Source organism: Leptonychotes weddellii, chromosome 6, assembly GCF_054177405.1.
Source record: "Leptonychotes weddellii isolate Sample4059 chromosome 6, ASM5417740v2, whole genome shotgun sequence".
In the NCBI taxonomy this organism is placed as follows: domain Eukaryota; kingdom Metazoa; phylum Chordata; class Mammalia; order Carnivora; family Phocidae; genus Leptonychotes; species Leptonychotes weddellii.
In genome coordinates this window covers 109,286,461-109,306,315 of record NC_138374.1, presented here as the reverse complement: position 1 = coordinate 109,306,315, position 19,855 = coordinate 109,286,461, and the positions used below count along the sequence as shown (strand labels likewise).

General features: G+C 34.3%; 1 protein-coding gene across 1 annotated transcript in view; it reads left to right on the top strand.

The window, feature by feature from the left end:
- The window catches only part of ZBTB41 (zinc finger and BTB domain containing 41), a 48,893-nt gene that overhangs the window by 7,721 nt on the left and 21,317 nt on the right, over positions 1-19,855 (top strand). The window contains exons 3-9 of the mRNA XM_006734062.3: positions 2,898-3,105; positions 3,825-3,894; positions 5,989-6,136; positions 9,648-9,777; positions 14,895-14,990; positions 16,358-16,464; positions 18,083-18,188. Coding sequence (XP_006734125.1) covers positions 2,898-3,105; positions 3,825-3,894; positions 5,989-6,136; positions 9,648-9,777; positions 14,895-14,990; positions 16,358-16,464; positions 18,083-18,188 — 865 coding nt within the window. The remainder of the gene's footprint in view (positions 1-2,897; positions 3,106-3,824; positions 3,895-5,988; positions 6,137-9,647; positions 9,778-14,894; positions 14,991-16,357; positions 16,465-18,082; positions 18,189-19,855) is intronic.

Below are 19,855 nucleotides of genomic sequence, written 5' to 3'. Positions count from 1 at the left end.
AATCTCATCCCTTGAACACAGCAGAGGAAGTGGTGATGGTAGGGTATGTGTATGCATGTGTAAATGGAGAGTATGCCCCAGCAGTGGCAGAGAGAGGACAGAAATACTAGGCCATTTTAACAATGGCAAGGGGAAAAAGTGAAGTTCTTACAGTGTTCTCAGCTGAAACCCCACTTTGATCTATTTAATGTATATTCATAAATCAGCTATATCCATATTTATATTTGAAGTATACCTACATGTCTGCACTATGACTAGTAACCATGTAATAATAGTAGTAAATGACTAATATTTATTAGTGCTTACTATGTGCTAGAATGTCTTAAGCGTTGTGTATATATTAACTCGTGTACTTTTCACAACCCCATGCAGTATTAATAAACTCAGAGAGGTTAAATTATTAGCTTAATTAAGATCACATAGCTAATTTAACAGGTAACCAAACATTGAGTTTTTTGACTACATGTATGTAAATAATGCATCGACATCATCTATGTGGTCTGTACATAAATACCTAATAGATTTTCATCATACTTCTATTTTTCTTTGCCTGTAATTGTCAGCCTTCCCCCTCCCTTGAGGAAAATACTTTGGTTCCCTTTCCTAGGTGTTCTTTATGTAAGTGCAGTGGAATTAATTTTGGGTAATATACTATGTGTTTATTAAATTTAATAAATTTAATCATACATAGATATATGTAATAGATTGGTGAACTCATTTATTTTACTAAGTAAATTATTTTACTAAGTAGAAAAATAATTGTGATTATCTTTTTTCTTTAGTGGTCTGGAATTTTTTTTTTTTCTAATTTCCATGACATATATAGAATTTTTTCTAAGTATATGACTGAAATGCTGCTACACTTTTACATTAGCTTTGGCCTGAATAAAAATGTATACACTTATTTTGCAGAGCAAAGCTAAGCTTTTAATTGAAAACTGCTGTTCTTACCAATATATTTTTTCTTATTTTTATTGCTTTTTGCTCAGAAGTGTCCTTCGTTGAAATTTCTACTACTCTCGATGTGCACATTCACAACTTTCATTCCAGAGTAATAATAGCAAACATTAACTGATAGTTTACAATGTGTCAGACACTGTTAGAAGTACTTTAATGTGTATTGATTCATTTATTCCTATGACAATCCTATGTAGTAAATATTTTCATTTCGTATTTTCACTTGAGAAAGATTTTAGGCATAGAAAGGTTATTTGTCCAAGGTCCCATAGCCTGTTATTTTAAGAGCCAGCATTTATATCTGGGTACATGGACCCAGGGTCTGTGCCCTTACCTGTGATGCTGTTCTGTCTCTGGACTTTAGAAATTTCTAAATAATGATGTGAAAAAATTTTAGTCTAAATAGGAAAAAACTTAAAATTAAGCCAAAATATATCCTTTGATTTCATTTTTTATCGTAACCTTTTCCCCTGGAAAGTCCATGTTAAAATTTCTTGATTTTGTTTGTTTGTTTGTTTTTGTTTTCCCTGCTGGAGAAACCTGTAACATTTGTACAAAATTTAGATATGTATTCAGATTATAATACAAATCTCATATTAGTATGACTCTGGATGTCTATGCATTATACCAGTTCATCTTTTCCTTTTCCTGCTTTCTTTGATACTTCCTGTATGTGTTGACTTTAGCAGTTTAGCGTTAAGCATGCATCAAGTACAGGTGATTTACTTGTTTTCTAATGTCTTATAAGTTGGAGAGATCTTACATGAATATGCTGTAATGAAGTATAGGTTTTGTTGAGTAATCTAGATATGTGGTACCATTTCCAGATTACTTTCTGTGGGAAGATAGATAAAACTGTTATGTATTATGAGAAACATAAGTATATTATTTTGCCTTTTTAAGGTATTTTTAAAAGGACTGTCAAATCTGAAAATTTCTATTTATGCATATACATAGTAAAAGTGAAGTATAAAAACAGTAATCTTGAGTGATGAGTAGAACTTTGATCAAAGTCAATTTTAAATTGAAAAATATATATATTTTATTTTATTCAAAGATTTTATTTATTTATTTGATAGAGATAGCGAGAGAGGGAACACAAGTAGGGGGTAGGCCAGAGAGGGAGAAGCAGGCTAGAGAGGGAGAAGCAGCCTCCCTGCCAAGCAGGGAGCCCAACTGGGATCATGACCTGAGCCGAAGGCAGACACTTAATGACTGAGCCACCCAGGCGCCCCCAAAATATATATATTTGATTATTTTTTCTTTTTTATTGTTATGTTAATCACCATACATTACATCATTAGTTTTTGATGTAGTGTTCCATGATTCATTGTTTGCGTATAACACCCAGTGCTCCATACAGAACGTGCCCTCCTTAATACCCATCACCAGGCTAATCCATCCTCCCACCTCCCACCCCTCTAGAACCCTCAGTAAGTTCAGAGAATTTGCCAACAGAATTTTAAGCAAATTTACCCAAAGTCTTGATTTTTTTTTAAAAATTTATTTATTTGACAGAGAGAGAGTGAGCACAAGCAGAGTGAGTGGCAGGCAGAGGCAGAGGGAGAAGCAGGCTCCCCGCTGAGCAGGGGGAGCCCCATGTGGGACTTGATCCCAGGACTCCGGGATCATGACCCCAGCCGAAGTCAGTTGCTTAACCAACTGAGCCACCCAGGCAACCAAAGTCTTGATTTTTAAAATGTGTAAACATGAATAATTTTTTTTTTTTTAATGACCCAAGTTTTCAAGGAAAGCAGTGAGATCAAAGTAGTAAGTCTTGAAGTTTATCAGAGATACATATTTAGGTAAACTTTTTTCTACTTTTGTGTGTGGGTGTGTGTATTAAATATGTTATTAATCATGAAATTTTATTCAACTGTCAAATTTTGGTCACTGTACTAAATGTACTGAATTTAATTTTAATTTATCTCTTTTTATAGGGAAATATGAGAGCCACACACGTGTTCACACAGGTGAGAAGCCCTTTGAGTGTGATATTTGTCACCAGCGCTATTCAACAAAGTCTAACCTAACTGTTCACAGAAAGAAGCACAGTAATGAAACAGAATTTCATAAGAAGGAGCACAAGTGCCCTTACTGTAATAAACTTCATGCAAGCAAGAAGACTTTAGCCAAGCATGTTAAGAGGCAAGTATTATCTTGCTTCCATAATATACTTTATTGTGCCTTCTAATTTAAATATGGAGTAAGCTAAAAACATCCATGGAGTGCTTGTCTCCGATTCTTTCTTTGCTTAATATTTTCCAAACAATTTTTATTGCAAATATATTTGATTACAGATTTATTAAGAGCAATAAATGTTAGTTCGTTTTTTATTAATGCTATTGAGATGAAGTTTTTTGATGTTGAAACAAGAACTATAGAGGTTTAAGACAGCATTTTGGTTGTCCTGTTTTTTATTTTGGGTTTTGACAAGTATATTTTCAAAATATATGGTTTTAGAACTCTAGGAAACTTACTCCTCATGCTCAACTTTGTCTTTAGTGTATAAAAATTTGTGAAAGAAAGCATGTTTAGTACAGTATTGCATATTTAATTTTAAGAAAGGAAATTTACTGAAATTTGGATCAAAAAAAAATCAAGTGAATTACCTTGAAGATTATCTGTGAATAGCTAGGTTCCTGAATATATTTAAAATATTAGACTTTTCTTTGACTTTTTCTGCATAAATTTAGACATACACATTTTTAAATGTTAGCAATACCTATATTCTTAAGGTATTTACATGTGCCTGTCTCTTTATGAAAGGAATCAGTGCCTGATTCTTATAATCACTGTTGACAGATCATATGGAATATGGACTTAACTAATATAATCTTTTCCTAATAGTCTTTTTTTTCTTGTAGATTTCACCCTGAAAATGCACAAGAATTTATTTCCATTAAGAAGACCAAGAGTGAAAGTTGGAAATGTGACGTAAGAGCTTTGAATTTGTAGTAGAAAACCAAAATAAATGAAATGTTACCTTTGGGGAAAGTAATTAGATTTTAGAGTAATATAAACCTAGCTTATCTCACTTTTAGAATCCTTCTTTTATGCAAAGTTATCCTAATATTTGTAAATTAAGCCCCATAGAGGTTAGTTTTTAGATGGTGGACCTGATGGAAATCTTAGTTTTTATTTTTAATGTAACTACCATACCATGTGCTTATATTTGTGTATATAAACTGACATTACTGTGTAAGTAGGAATTAAAATGTTAGAATTTTCCCCCCACTTCTGGTTATCTGTCTCAAAACTTAGTGGTCTTTAACAACCGTTTTATTATATCCCACCATTTTGTGGGTCAACAATTACATTTGGAGCACAGCTTTGCTAGGTAATTCTGTTCCACATGGTGTCAACTGAAGTCACTCAGTTGTTTTCAGCTGATATAAGTGGTTTGGTTTGGTTTGGAGCCACTTCCAAGTGTCTCACTCACACGACTGGAACTTGGTGTTGGCTGACAAAGGGCTCAGCAAGGACAGTTGGCTAGGGACCTTGATTCTTCTCCACAAGTAGTCTCTTCATGAGGCTACTTAATCTTCTTTCTGTCATGGTAGCTAAGCTCAAAGAAGCCTAGATAAAAACTGTCAGACTTTTTTTTTAAAAGATTTATTTATTTTTAGAGCAAGAACACGTGTGAGTAGAGGGGGAGGAGCAGAGGGGAAGGGAGAGAATCTCAAGCAGACTCCCCACCAAGCACAGAGCCCGGCGTGGGGCTCAGTCCCATGACCCACGATCACAACCAGAGCTGAAATCAAGAGTCAGATGCTTAACCAACTGAGCCACCCAAGCACCCCAAAACTATCAGACTTTTTATGGCCTAGCTTCAGAAATCAGACAGCATCACTTTCAACACATTCTGTTGTTCAAACAGTCACTACAGCCAGGTCAGATTTAAGGGGATGGGGATTAGTTTCTCTTTTTCCAGTAGTAGCAAAGAATTTTTAGATATCCTGCCACACCCCCTAGTACTTTTTTCATTATATAGGTAAATATTGTTTGAAGGAGTCACAAGCTATCATTTGTCTTCCTTATTTTCAGACTTCAGTTTATGTATACAACAAAATTATTACCATTTCTCTGATTTCAGCTTCTGGGGATTGAAGTTAATTATTAACTATTTGAATCTACATAAGCTGCTTTCTTCTCCTTGCTAAGCTTCATCATCCTCAGCTATAAAATGATTATAATAATTATATCTACCTCATAGGATTATTGTGAGAAGTAAAATAAACCATGAATTATTTAGCGTTGTGCCTGGTATATAGTACATGCTATAATTATTGTTGTTTTTTTGTTGTTGTTGTCGTCGTCATTGTGATAGCAGCCCCTTCTCCCCCAACTTTTTTAATAAAAAAAAAAATTAAGACTTTATTTTTTAGAGCAGTTTAAGTTTTATAGCATAATTTTTGAGGAAAGATAGTGATTTCCCATATACCCCTGCCTCCACAAATGCATAGTCACCCCCCATTATCAGCATCCCCCCAAAGTGATATATCTGTTACAATGATGAACCTACATTGACCTCCCCCTTTTTAAATCTCATGTCTGCCAGATTTCTTTAAAAAGTTGTATCTCTTCCTTTTGACCACTTTAAGAGATAAATGCTAAAATTATTTTTCTGTGGTTTCTTATTCTTTTTCCTAATTAAATATATGGCAACAATAATAAAACATTTTATTCATGACATATAAGTGATTTAAAATACAAATTTAATGGATTTTAGAAATGTTGACTAGACTTAAGATACTAAGATTGCTGTGTAATCCTAGAAATTAGCCTATTCGAAATGTAAGGAGTTGAAATTCAGCTACCTTTAGTACAAATTTAAAATAATTCCATACTATAGTTCCTCCAAGGCATTTTTTTCTGCACAATGAGAAATTGATTATACTTTTGGTAACTTTTCTGTTGGGAGAAATTTCTCTCTAACTACTTGAATTTATATGTTTATTTCACATCATGAGCTTGGTATTTTAATTTTTAATTCAGTCTCCCTTACATTTTGTGTACATTTTCTATTAGATTTGTAAGAAATCTTTTACTCGAAGACCACACTTGGAGGAACATATGATTCTACATTCTCAAGATAAACCTTTTAAGTGTACCTATTGCGAAGAACATTTCAAATCACGATTTGCACGGTTAAAGCATCAAGAAAAGTTCCATCTGGGTAAGCAAATCACTTTTTCTAAGAGCAGTCATAGCAGTTATTTTTTAAGTAATTTTTTTTAAGATTTTGTTAATTTATTTTAGCGGGGGAGGGGCAGAGGGCGAAGGAGAGAATCTCAAGCAGACTCTGTGCTGAGTGCGGAGCCCGACATGGGGCTCCATCTCACAACCTGAGCCAAAATCAGGACTCAGACGCTCAACTGAATGAGCCACCCAGGCACCCCAGTCATAGCAATTATTGATTATCACATCATGCTAGAGGAGCCTGCTGCTGTTGAACCACTTTAGGAGAAGGAAGTCAGATAAATTGGGAGGAACACTGGATTTGCTGCTATTCCTGCAGATGAGTAAATATGTTTATTTTCTGTTTTGGTGGCAGATGTGTCTGTGGTCATAAACTGCATTTATTCACAGTTGATTGTTGGGTAGGTCTGTGAGTGCTTGAATAAAGCATTTTTGTTTTGGAAAAACTCATTTTTCAGGGAATGAAATGAACCTAGTATATGTGGCATTCAATATTGTATTTGACGAATCCTCTGTCTAATGCTTATGGTCACGATGGAAATTTGTGTGCTAGATGGTAGTACAATTAGGTACATTTGTGACAGTTAATACTGATAGGGAATTACTGTCATCCAAAGTAGAGGCTATTTGCTCTGCAGCATTGGTGATAATAGTGGTGAGCATAGCTGCCTTCCAAGCAGAAGGCAGCCTTTTCCCTGTCCTGATCAATGTTTTCATTGACAGATGAAAATAGATACTTAATGCTTATAAAATCTGTAGATGACATAAAGCTGGCAGGGGTAGTTGATATGGCAGGAAATAAAAATGTAAAAAAAAAATCTTTGTGCTTTGGAAAAGGTTAAAACAAATTAAGTTAAAATTAAGAGTAAATACAAAGTCATAAACATGGGAATTATCTGACTTTTAGTCATTGGGGATTTCAGAACTGTAAAATGGTACAGAATCCAAACTCTTCTATTTACAGATGGACTTAAAAGCAGAAGCTTTTTAGGCACAATCTGAACCAATAATATCATATGACTGACAAAAACCACTATAGTTTTAAACTATGTTAATAAAAATCTGTTGTTCAAAATCAGGGAGGTAATTATCTCACTGATTTTAAATTCATCTGTAATATTGCATTCATTTCTGGATACCACATTCAAGATGGATATTGACAAGTACATTCTCAAGAGGTGGGTAATTACAGTGACCCAGGGTCTTAAAATTACATGAAAGAACCTTGAAATATTTTGTCTGGGAAAGGTAGAAAAATTGTGCAATAAGGAACCTTTAATCTTTGCAATTCTAGTATATAAGATATGTATGCTGGAAGATTATTTTCTTAGTACTTTTTGAATTGCCTTTAGTAAGTTGTTCTATCAGAGTATTTCATCAGCATTTCTAAGAAGCCATCATATGAGGCAGTTTTTATACTTACTAGAACTGTAGTTGGAGACATGTTCATGATCGCATGAGGCATGTGAGAAATTTCTTTATACATTAGTTCCAGGAAAAAGAATTTCTCCTGGGAAATTGGTGGGCTTCTTCCTTTTTGAGATGAAAACCATAGGTAATCTTTTTTTGTCCCATGTTATAGAAACATCATAGCAAAATATAATAATTTTTATGGTTAACATAGTTGCTTCCACTTCTTTTTCTGTTCCTGATTTTCTCTTTCAACATTTGTTAAATACATCATTTAGTAAATACATAGGCATTCTAAGAATATTAAGTGGATATCCTAAGGTATAGGTTTAGTTTCAATTTAGAAATTTTTTAAAGTATTGGAACTTATAAATTGAAGTAACTTATCTTGCACAATAGTTATTTTCCTGTCAGTAAAATTATACAAGCAGATCCTTGAACTGATAACAGAATTGTTGAAGAAAGCATTCCTCAAAAGATGGTTGAATTAGAACTATGTGTGCATATGTTTTATATATGTATAATATATGTATATATATATAATATGTAGTATATACATTTTATGTATACACATATCACACCTCTATGCTTCTGTTTACTTGAATCACTGTATGCTAGGTGAGTGGTTCAGGTCTGAGGTATGGCCCAAGAATTTGCATTTCTAACACATTCCCAGGTTGATGCTGATGATGCTGGTCCACATACCACACACCTGTGTATTACTGCTTTAGGTTATTCAAGGACATACTTACACTACCTACATTAGGATTATATATTCTGTAAATCAGAGGGAGATATTTCTAAGAAATACTCTGAACAGTTAGGGTAGAAGAATAATATATTTCTGTGTATAAGTATAAAAATCATAGTTGGCTTTAAAGTCAAATCTTCTAATTTTATCCTATTTAGAGAGTTGGCATGAAAACTGCTTTAGTACCTTCCCAGCATAGCTTCATAAATACAAGTTCAAGGAGGTTTAGCTGCATGCAAAACTGGGTATCTAATATAGGGGAAAGAACGTAGGTATTTCCTTTGGAAAACTGGTAAGTAACTGAACATGAAGGAGAATGCTCCTTTCTTTCTTCACTCAGCTGGAGCCTTCAAAAATAGGTATAGTTATTTCACTCTTTGCCTAATATACACTTGCCATAATGTACTCATCTTGGCACTTTTTGCTTTTATTTGCTTCATCTGTTTATCTTTAGCTGTGCAAATGCTGAATCTCCTTTTTTCCACCTTCTTGGAGGTTTTTTTTTGGGGGGGAGGGATGTAAGGAGGTGAGGGATTTTCCATAGCACTGCTTCACTTAACCCAGTGTTAGATATGAATTAAGAATCAATAAATACTTGTTGAATTAGTTAATAAATGAATAAAAGGCTCAGATCTCATGAAAGAGGAAATATTAGAGATTTTAAATGAGAGTATGTTAAAGATAATACATTTTGAGGTCATCTCAAAAACATGTTGAAACTCGCCCAAAACTACTGTGGCTACTGAACAATTCTGCTTATAGATATGCTTCTGAATTTCAGTGTCCAAATGCCATTTTTTTCCATTGTTCTATTATAATTAATTTCTCCTCACCTAGAGTTCACAGTAGAGTCTACAGTATTTTCAACCTAGGCAACATCATTAAAAATTTGTGGTTTTGGGGAACAACAGTTCATTTCCACTTTATCAACTCTCTGAAGTCCTTTGTTTATTCTTCCAAAGTTTCTCAGTACCTTCTTTTCCCAGAAATCTGGTATACAACATTTTTTACTTTGTTCCAGTCTGATTTCAAACTAGGAACTGGCCATTTCAATTTATTAACCCATTAGATTATACAGCATTACTATATTAGATGCCACACTGTAAACTCAGCTCTAGGCATATAGGGATGATAGAGAAGGCAGGTGTAACTTGCCTTCTAGGAATAAATAATCTAGAAGAGAAGAGAAAACTATAAATGAATAACTGCATTGTGTTATAATATATGCACTTACAGTGGTAGATATATATTCATAACATACCTATCCTATTAAATTTAACTTAGTATCTATTCTTTAAACTTTAAATATATATTCTTTCCTTTTTAGGTCCTTTTCCATGTGATATATGTGGTCGCCAGTTTAATGACACTGGAAATTTGAAACGCCATATAGAATGTACCCATGGTGGAAAGAGAAAATGGACTTGCTTTATCTGTGGAAAATCAGTACGAGAAAGGTGAGGAATTTACTACACACCCAGAAAAATCCTGGTAACTGTTATATAGAAATAATTAACGAGTAAGTTTATAAGGATTAGGGTAATACAAGATATAAGATACTTAAAATTATACTTTAATTTGAAATTTAAGGACAGAAGAAGAAATTATGTAAAATGCGATAGAAGATGATATAAAGTCAGGATTTGCAGGTTTAGATGGTAAATTTCACATAGATACAACTTTGTCTCTTTCTGAAACCCCACTAAAACTACATTAAAGGTTATTGATTGATTTAAAAGACAGTAAGCTACAAAGACAGGAAGAACAGAAATGTGACAAGAGCAACACAGATTCGGGAGCTAGAAAGCAGGTGGATCAGTGGGAACTGACTTAGCAGATCTAAGAAAGACAAATCCCAAGGTGGCAATGGAGAAATCGAGAACATAGTTTACATCATAGAATCCACAAAAGGTGTAGGAGTGGGCAGTATCAGATACCTCTGGAACTAGGGCAAAGGAGAGGCAGAACAGGGAGCACTTAAGTAAAAACTTCTTTAGAAGTTAGATTATTTGGATTTTTTTCTGCCACCCACACAGGTCATTGCTGCTGAGCACCTACCCCTATCCCTATTTAGCAGATATCTGGACTGGAGTATACCATGTTGTTATATGATGAATGCATTCTGAATGCTGAAAGCAGTGAGCCACAGGCCTTATCCCTGCTGATGTCTTGGATTTTAGATTTTACCCCCCAGGCATTAGATTAGAAAACAATTCCCTGAAAATCTGAGCACCCAGAGGGCAAATATATTCCATAACAAATAGTACACTCAGGTCACCTACTGTGAACCTAGTCATCAAGGCCCACTTATGCATGCTCTTTGATTGTGCCATCTACTTTTTAGTCTATCACATATAATCATGGACAGAAGAATTAAACACAGAACGAAATCATTTAACATGGAAGCTAGATTCTAACACAATTCGGGAAGAAAAAACAATCTTGAAGGAAACATTATTCAGAAAGAAGAAAACTTTCAAAAAAAGAAATAAACAACTGGTTGCTTCATGAGAAATATTCATATTATGAATATCCCCAGTTGAAGATCTAGAATCCATTAGACAAGAACAGGGTGCTATAACAAATCAGAGCTCCCAGAAATTCAAGGCATGATAGACAAAGTAAAGACCCTAATGGAAGGATTGAAGAACAAAGTTGAGGGAATCTCCCAAAAGGTAGAGCAAAAAGGTACAGAAGTGTAAAATAAGGATTAGAACATTAGAGAACCAGTCAAGAGGTCCAGAAAGAAAGAGCGAACAATGAAAATAGCAAAGGAAAAAATCGTCACTGAATAATTCAAGATAATTTCCCAGAACTGAAGGACATGAGTTGCCAGACTAAAATTACCCATCAAATGCTTAGGACATTGGATGAAAATAAACCTACTCCAAGATACATCACTGTGATATTTCAGAACACTGGGGACAAAGAGAAGCTTCTGTATGCTTCTGATTGTTCAGGGAAAATTACATATGTTGAATTATGAATTAGAATTACTTGGACATCTCTCTGAACAGCAACACTAGAAATAAGATGATACAGTTTTACTTTGAAGATTCATAAAGAAAATTATTTCCAGCCTAGAATTCTGTTCTTAGTCAAACTAACAATCAAGTCTGAGGATCATTGACATTTTTCATGATATCAAAAAGTTGGCCTTTGATGTACTTTCTCATGAAGCAACTAAAGGGTATGCTTCACCAGAATGAGAAAGTAAACTGATGAAGAGGAAGACAAAGGCTACAGGAAATAGAAATTCTGATACTGGAAAGAGGCAAAAGGAATTCATAGGAGGATGGTGCATGAAGTTTCCAGGTTGTGAGATGTGCAGTATATGTGTAACAATGGGTAGTCAGTCCGCACTAGTAGTAGTAATGCCCCATGACAGATTGAGGGTTGTCACTGCTAAGATCCCTGCTGGCATGTTTCCTCTTTTAACTAGGGGACAGAATGTGAGAGTAGGTCTGACCCCAAAATTTATTTTTTATTTTCTATGGTAAGAACATTTAACATGAGATCTACCTTCTTAACAAATGTTTAAGTGCACAATACAGTATTGTTATTAAGTTACAATACAGTATTATTAATACAGTATTATTATTGTGTTAAGGCACAATGTTGTACAGCAGACCTCTAGAATTTACCCATCTTGCATAACTGAAACTTCATACCCATTGAATAGCAGCTCCCTGTTTCCCTCTCCCTGATTCAAATTCTTATCTATACTCTGCCACTGTATAGTACCTTATGCTAGTATACTAGCATACACCATTGTACTATGATATTTTTGCCTTGCTACTTGATTTAACTGAGGACACTTGTTTCATTTCATAGAAGTATTCTTTTTTGACCTATCTGTGAGAATTAGAGGTAGTTCATAGTAAGTTTAGAAGCAAAATATATACATCAGCCTTTTTACTTTGGCTGTATTTCTGCCAGACTTCTAGTACCTGATCCATTCGAGATTGTCAGATGCTCACATTGTGATGAGCCCTCTTTTCCAGTATTTATTTATGACTTTACCCGCTGACATGTTGGAAAGGACTCTTGCCAATGCTCAGGCAAGCTACAGCCAGACTTTGATAAAGAGACCATGTTCATACTATCTTGTGGGCTCTTTAGCTAATAGTGGCAATATTGTTAGATTTGTGCTTGCTACTTGGTTTTTCAAAAATATACAGTATATTGTTTAGTGATATATACTACTAAGTAGTAAAACAAAGAAGAAAGGGAATAGTTAACATAAATGGTTATCTGAGAGATGAAGGAGGAACATGTAGAGGCATTCTAAGGTATAGCAATATTCTAGGTCTTATCCTGCATTTAAGTGTAATAATAGCATTCTTTAAACAATATGTATACATTTTATATCCTTCAGTATATAAAAGTTCCATAATTTTAAAACATTAGAAATGCCACATTCTTAAAATATCAAATTGATGTGATGGTAAAATAGGAAAACCAATATGCTACACTTGATCTTAGCCTACAGATGGATACAGTTTATTTTATGCATTATACATTCTTTTTTTCTTAAAGGTCTTTCTATAAAAACAAAAAGCAAACCAAAAACTAAGACAATCTCTCCATCTTTTTACTTTAAATTACTTAGTAGGTAGGGGTCTCGGAATAGTTTTAGGGATAATTTCCACAAAGCAGAATATACCTGCAGACGCATCTGTCCAGTGTTGGTGGGCCTTGTAGAAGAGCACCATCTACTGGCGTAGATCTGCCTTCATTTCAGGTTCAGCCTTAACACTCACTAGATGTGGGATTAAAATAAAAACCAAGTAGTAGAAACAGTCAAAAGCCTGCAAAGGTCAGACACATTGCCTTTTCTTTCTTTCCTCCCAAAATAACTTTGTCTATCCTTACTCAGCACTTTACATATGTAGGAAATCTCCGAGTGTTAGAACTATAGGAAATGCTGCTATGTATTTGGAGCAGCAATGGTTATACAATAGCCTGCCAAAAGTTCAGAAATAACAGAAGCAAAACCAATGAATCACCAAAGTAGTAATTAGTAAAAGCTTATTGTGCATATGTAAAAAGACAGTTTGTAAACCAGGAGCACTCAAACCAGAACACAGAATGAGACTCGGCTATATTGTTATATGCAGCTTAAAAATGAGAAAGCAGTGACTGTTTATTCTTCACAGTAGTTGGTTGTGACATTAGGATTTTCTTAAGTGATAGGGAATTGGTAAATGGTTACCTCACATCAACCTTGGGAAACAGTTTAAGTTTTGCCTATGATTTTCAGAGGCATAAACAAATGACCCAGGACAAGTTATCCTTGCAAAATAAGCTACATTAGGCTTTGTTTATGGGACTAAACTGGTTTTGTTTGTTTGGGGAATTTTCAAGGCTGGCCTCTGTTTTTTATTTTAACAAGTCCATCCCAGGGGCGCCTGAGTGGCTCAGTCGGTTAAGCGTCTGCCTTCGGCTCGGGTCATGATCCCGGGGTCCTGGGATCGAGTCCCGCATCGGGCTCCTTGCTCCACGGGAAGCCTGCTTCTCCCTCTCCCACTCCCCCTGCTTGTGTTCCCTCTCTGACTGTGTCTCTCTCTGTCAAAAAAATAAATAAAATCTTAAAAAAAAAACAAAACAAGTCCATCCCAGGTCAGTAGGACTGGAAGATTTAGGAATGACCGTAATTGTATTCTTTATATGGTTTCCCCTTTTCACAGTGGCATCTGGAAGTTACAAGTACCTGTAAAGCTTTCTTTGCCTTAAAACATTCTTTTCACAGGTACTGAGCACATATTTGAAAGGAATAGCACTGATAAACTGGGTTGGCTTATATATTATTAAATTTTCTCTGTTAAAATTCACATCAGTTTTACTTAATGCAGTAGTAACAATTGAGCATTTTTCATTGTACTCCTTGATAGCTGCTTAAGCTATATAGTTAAATCTTTGAGCAAACTGATGGCAAAGGAAGCCAAAGTTAATTTTGTGTGTGTGTGTGTTTAAAGAAGAGAGACAGGGCTCCTGGGTGGCTCAGATGGTTAAGCGTCTGCCTTCGGCTCAGGTCATGATCTCAGGGTCCTGGGATCGAGTCCCGCATCGGGCTCCCTGCTCCTTGGGAGCCTGCTTCTCCCTCTGCCTTTCTCTCTCTGTCTCTAATGAATAAATAAATAAAATCTTTAAAAAAATAAAATAAAAAAAATAAAGAAGAGAGACAAAGCAGGCGTGATTATATGCTGGTGAGACTAATCCAGTAAAAAGCAAAAATACTGTAGGAGAAAGGGAAAATTGTCATAATATCTGTTAGCTTGAATACCTTTCTAGTAAGCTTTCTGAATACCATGTTTGAGAGAGAGAGAGAGAGAAATTGCAAGCAGGGGAAGGGGCAGGGGAAGAGGGGGAGAGAGAATCTTAAGGAGACTCCACGTCCACCATGGAGCCCGATGCAGGGCTTGATCTCACAACCCTGAGATCATGACCTGACCTGAAATCAAGAGTAAGATGCTTAACTGACTGAGCCACCCAGGCACTCCTGGAAACCTATGTTTAATATAAATAATGACATTAAAAAAGTCTCTAGATAAATGTATATTTTTTAACACAGAACTACTTTGAAAGAACATTTGAGAATCCACAGTGGAGAAAAACCTCATCTTTGTAGTATTTGTGGGCAAAGTTTCCGTCATGGAAGTTCATACAGGTAAGTCAAGCCATTTTTCCCCTATATTAGGTAAGATAAATTATTTTAATTCTGTTTTATCATTGCATTAGTTGTTTATTGAATTAAAATATTTCTTAGCACTTACAGTAAACAAAATTATACAAAAAAACTTTACAGACTTTTCCCCCACATTACAACTTTTAATAGTCTTTATTCTATAGTACAAAATATTAAATATTTCATCAGCAAGTTTGCTAAATGCTTTACTGTCCAAGTCACTGTCATTTAAATGTTTATTTCATTACTTTTCTTTGATTCAAAACTCATTAAAACTCTGATATTCTAACCTTAGTGTATTTCATTACTCTTGATTATCAAAAAAATATTTTGGTATGAAATATGGCAAAATTGAAAACTCTAGGACTCTCAGTTTTGGAAAGTCTTCTGTGTATTAGTTGTAACCTGTGTAACTGTTTTTATAGCTGAATCCTTGACCACATTTGAAGTTTATGAAAAGTTGACTTTTTCCTGAATAATTGATTAAGTGACTGCCTACTGTGAGATGTGTACATTTTACATGTTTATTAATGCTCTTAGGGTTTTTAATCTTAAGGCTTTAATTTTTACACTTACATTTATTATTTACTTCTTTTACCTCTTTTTAAAAAATTTTAAACATAATGGGTCCTTTTTAGATGCAGCTCAGTTGGTTTACTGGTTTTAGTTATGGAATCAATATCTGTTTTGGCAACTTGAATGGGAAAGCTATTCATTTCACTGGGATATATATAGATGGGAGGATTATGGTGCTAAAAATAATTCAAATTAAATGAATTTTAATAATTTAAAGCTTTTATAATCTGTCTTTGGGTGACTATAAAATGAACTAACTTTGGTTAGTGTGAAGAAAAGTAGCAGAATGTAATTGTCAGAAAGTTGATTACTTATAAAATCTGCTAAATTCTCATCTATCGATTTGTAAGTGGTATCAGTCATCCAGAAAAGGGTTAATTCTTAATTATTTGCTGTATTGTGAGTTTAAGTCACCCCATTTGTCTGATTCTAATTCCTTCTGACTTATTCCTACTTTTGCTATCTCTGAAACTCCACCAGTCAGATAGATAACAACCCTAGACATTTAGTATGTTCAGTGAAGTAGATTTAAGTCAGGAAGGAAGGTCATGTAGACGTAGTGTATGTGCAAATGTTGAGGTGTTTTTTTGAAAGAGCTGAGTAGGAACCCTGGAGTTAGATAGTGAAAGAGTGGGGAAAGAGGAAAGTCATAGAAGTGGAGCAAATAATGTATGAGGGTGAGTGAGTCCAGTTTCCCTATTTAGAGTTAATCAGGATTTTACCTTTGGTGTCACCAGTTTTTATGGTCTTCAGTTGTTTTTTTTTCTTTATAGACTTCACTTACGAGTACATCACGATGATAAAAGATATGAATGTGATGAATGTGGGAAAACGTTCATTCGTCATGACCATCTTACAAAGCACAAAAAAATACATTCAGGTAAGGTGTACTTTGTAATGATGTTCACAGAAGCCTTTAATAAAGCACCTGCTAGAGGACATACTACATCATGTTTATGTTGGCTATAATTTTAATAATTTGACATTGATAATGCTGACTCTGAAAAATTTTTTTTTAAATATCTGAAAGGGACATAATTTTATGACATGTTTTTGTTCACTGTAATTTTAATCATTTGGTTGCCTTTTATGACTACAGACTATATTTTGATGTTTGTTTTAATAAAATTGTCAAAATTTGCATTTTGCATATTTTGTGGATGTATTCAATAATTGATATTGACATTTCTCTAAATGGAGATGCCAAGATAACATTGCTCATTTTGATTGGATTTGAAAGCAGTTAGCAAAACATATTTGAAGAGAAATGATTATAATTGGGTGTTAAAGTTTATGTAATAGTGAATTTTTGAAACTCTATCTTTGGAAAAGAGTACCTTAATAATCCTGATCAATTTCAGATCTTTATACCATATTTATAATTTTCATATTCTGGGGCTTTCTTTCATATTTTCCTCTCAGATTGATGTTCAGGAAGTGCTAAGAGAGCCAACTATATGAGCACAATAATGGGAAAGAGCCATCTCTATGAGCACAGTAGAACAGGTGATTATTATTATTATAAACATAATCTAAGTATAAAGTATGCAACAGATATAATTATTTTCTTAAATGATCCCAGTGAGGTTGAAGGATGCAGTTGTTATCAACACTTTAAGAGATGCTCACTGAAATTACGCATTTTCGTTTTTAGGAGGAGAATTCTAAATTCCTAATTCTAGAGATCACATGCTTTAATTGAATCTGGATTAAGTTGAGACAGTGATTTTTAAAGGCCAAGCCTTTGAAACTGAAGAACAGAGATGAGAAATGGGACTCATCTAGAATTTTACTTCATATTTGTATTTTGGCTCATTACAAATAAATGTATGAAATCCCCATAGATGAAAAATATTTTAAAAATAGAATACAAAAAGGGATGCCCGGGTGGCTCAGTCGGTTAAGCATTTGCCTTCAGCTCAGGTCATGATCCCAGGGTCAAGCCCCTTGTCGGGCTCTGCTCAGCGGGAAGTCTGCTTCTCTCTCTCCCCCTGCCCCTCCACCCCGCTTGTGCTCTCTCGCTCACTGTCTCTCTCAAATAAATAAATGAAATCTTTTAAAAAAAATAAAAATAAAGTACAAAGATCTGAAAATGTTCAGGTCCTTTTTATTAACAGTAAAACAGCCTCTTCTTGATTCATTGTATTTTCATTTGAAGTGTTTGACATCTAGACTTACTATATTCCTAAAAAATTACTGAGTTTTGAAGTAATTTCATTTATTTTGTCCTGTTACATTGAAAGGTAAGATTTGAAGTCTACAGCAAAAACCCTATTCATTCCTTTTCCAAGTGAGGGAAAAGGGCTCACATCCATTAAAATAAGCATAGGTTCACTGAAGAAAGGTTTTTGAGTAAGGAATATAAAGCAAATAGCCCAGAATAAAGGGTGGCCTTACTTTTCTGGTATATTTCCCATCATGTTATCTTACTGTTTGATAATATATTTCTGGGGGAAAACTGAATTGCATATTATAATCAAAATATTTGGGTCTTTAAGGTGAGAAGGCTCATCAATGTGAAGAATGTGGAAAATGTTTTGGTCGTAGGGATCATCTCACTGTTCATTACAAAAGTGTACACCTGGGAGAGAAAGTGTGGCAAAAGTAAGTGAAAAAGCAGTTTCTCATAATTACTACATTGGATAAGTATAGATTAGAGGAAAGTTATAACTTGTCTCATAGTTTATTTTGTTTAATTGGGGATAGGTTAACTAGCTCTCTTTTTTCTGGCTTCTATAGCTTCTCTGCTGACCTAACGGAATTCAGTGAAACATTTTTGTTTTACTTGTTTTCAGTTGACTTAAGGCTAGAGGTGGTAGACATTGAAGTTAATGACTAATATAAAATCTTGAAATTCTTTGGGCATTTCATTTATCTTTGGTTGCTGTGGCTTTTACCTAAAAGTATAAATGTGCTGCCCTATATATTATACTTAATAAGAGCAATTATTGGGACATGTTTCTAGTCAGAATTTAGATTTCTTTTTAACCAGACTGAGCATTTAAAATGGTATTTTATTTGAAGGGGGCATGTGCTATCCTAAATACCAACTTTTTTTTTAATTCCAATATATTTAATATACAATATTAGTGTCAGATACACAATATAGTGATTCAACAGTTCTATACATTACTCAGTGATCATCATGATAAATGTACTCTTAAATCCCGAACCTATTTCACCTATTCCCCCTGCCCACCTCTCTCTGGTGACTATCAGTTTATTCTCTAAGAGTCTGTTTTTTGGTCTCTTTTTTTTCTTTTGAACACCAGCTTTTTAATAAAATTTAGTATTCAGGTTTAACTGAGATGAGTTGTTGAGTGTAAAATGTTCAGAGAATCCATGTTCTTGGACTAGGTGTTTGGAACAAATGCTAAGTAATAGGTGCCAAGAAACTTAGGTTAATATACTGAGCATCATCAACAAAATATACATAGTATCTTTAAATGCAGTAAGTGATAGACCACTTTGAAGAAGAGTAGGAAGTGCTGATTTGTATCCATTTTTTGTATTTTCACATACTGGTTTATATTTTCTTTCACTGATTTTGTTCAGTGATTCACTCATTGAATCAATGTATTCATTGTAGTCATTGAATTCTTTTATTCATGAGATAATAGGAATCCTGCTAAGTGCTAGGATAGAAAGATATACATGATGCTGTATAGAAAAGGAAATAAGGGGGCACCTGGGTGGTTCAGTCGGTTAAGCATCCAGCTCTTGATTTTGGCTCAGGTGATCTCGGGGTCGTGGGATCAAGCCCAGCGTCAGGCTTTGTGATCAGCTCAAAGTCTGCTTGTCCCTCTTCCTCTGTTTCTCCTGTCGTTTGTGTGCGCTCTCTCTCAAATAAATAAATACATAAAATCTTTTTTTTTTAAAGGAAATAAGAATTTCAACATATTGTATGAATGGGTGGAAAAGAGACTGAACTGCAGACTCACTTGTTCCTGAGGGTCTATAACTTTTTCTCAACCCCTTTATACCTTTAAAAATTATTCAGTATCTCAGGAGCTCTTGTTACATAAATTACAATATAAAAATTATATTATTTAAATAAATTATATAAATCATATTAAAAATTCAATTGAGAAAAAATTCAGTACTTATTTATTAATTCAGTTAAAAATAGTAATATACGCATCACATGCTCACATGAAAAGCAATTTGTGAAGAATAGCTACTTTACAAAACAAGTTAAAAATATTAAGACTGGCATGTTTTACATTTTTGTAAATCTCTCTTATGGCTTAATAGAAGACAGTTGGATTATC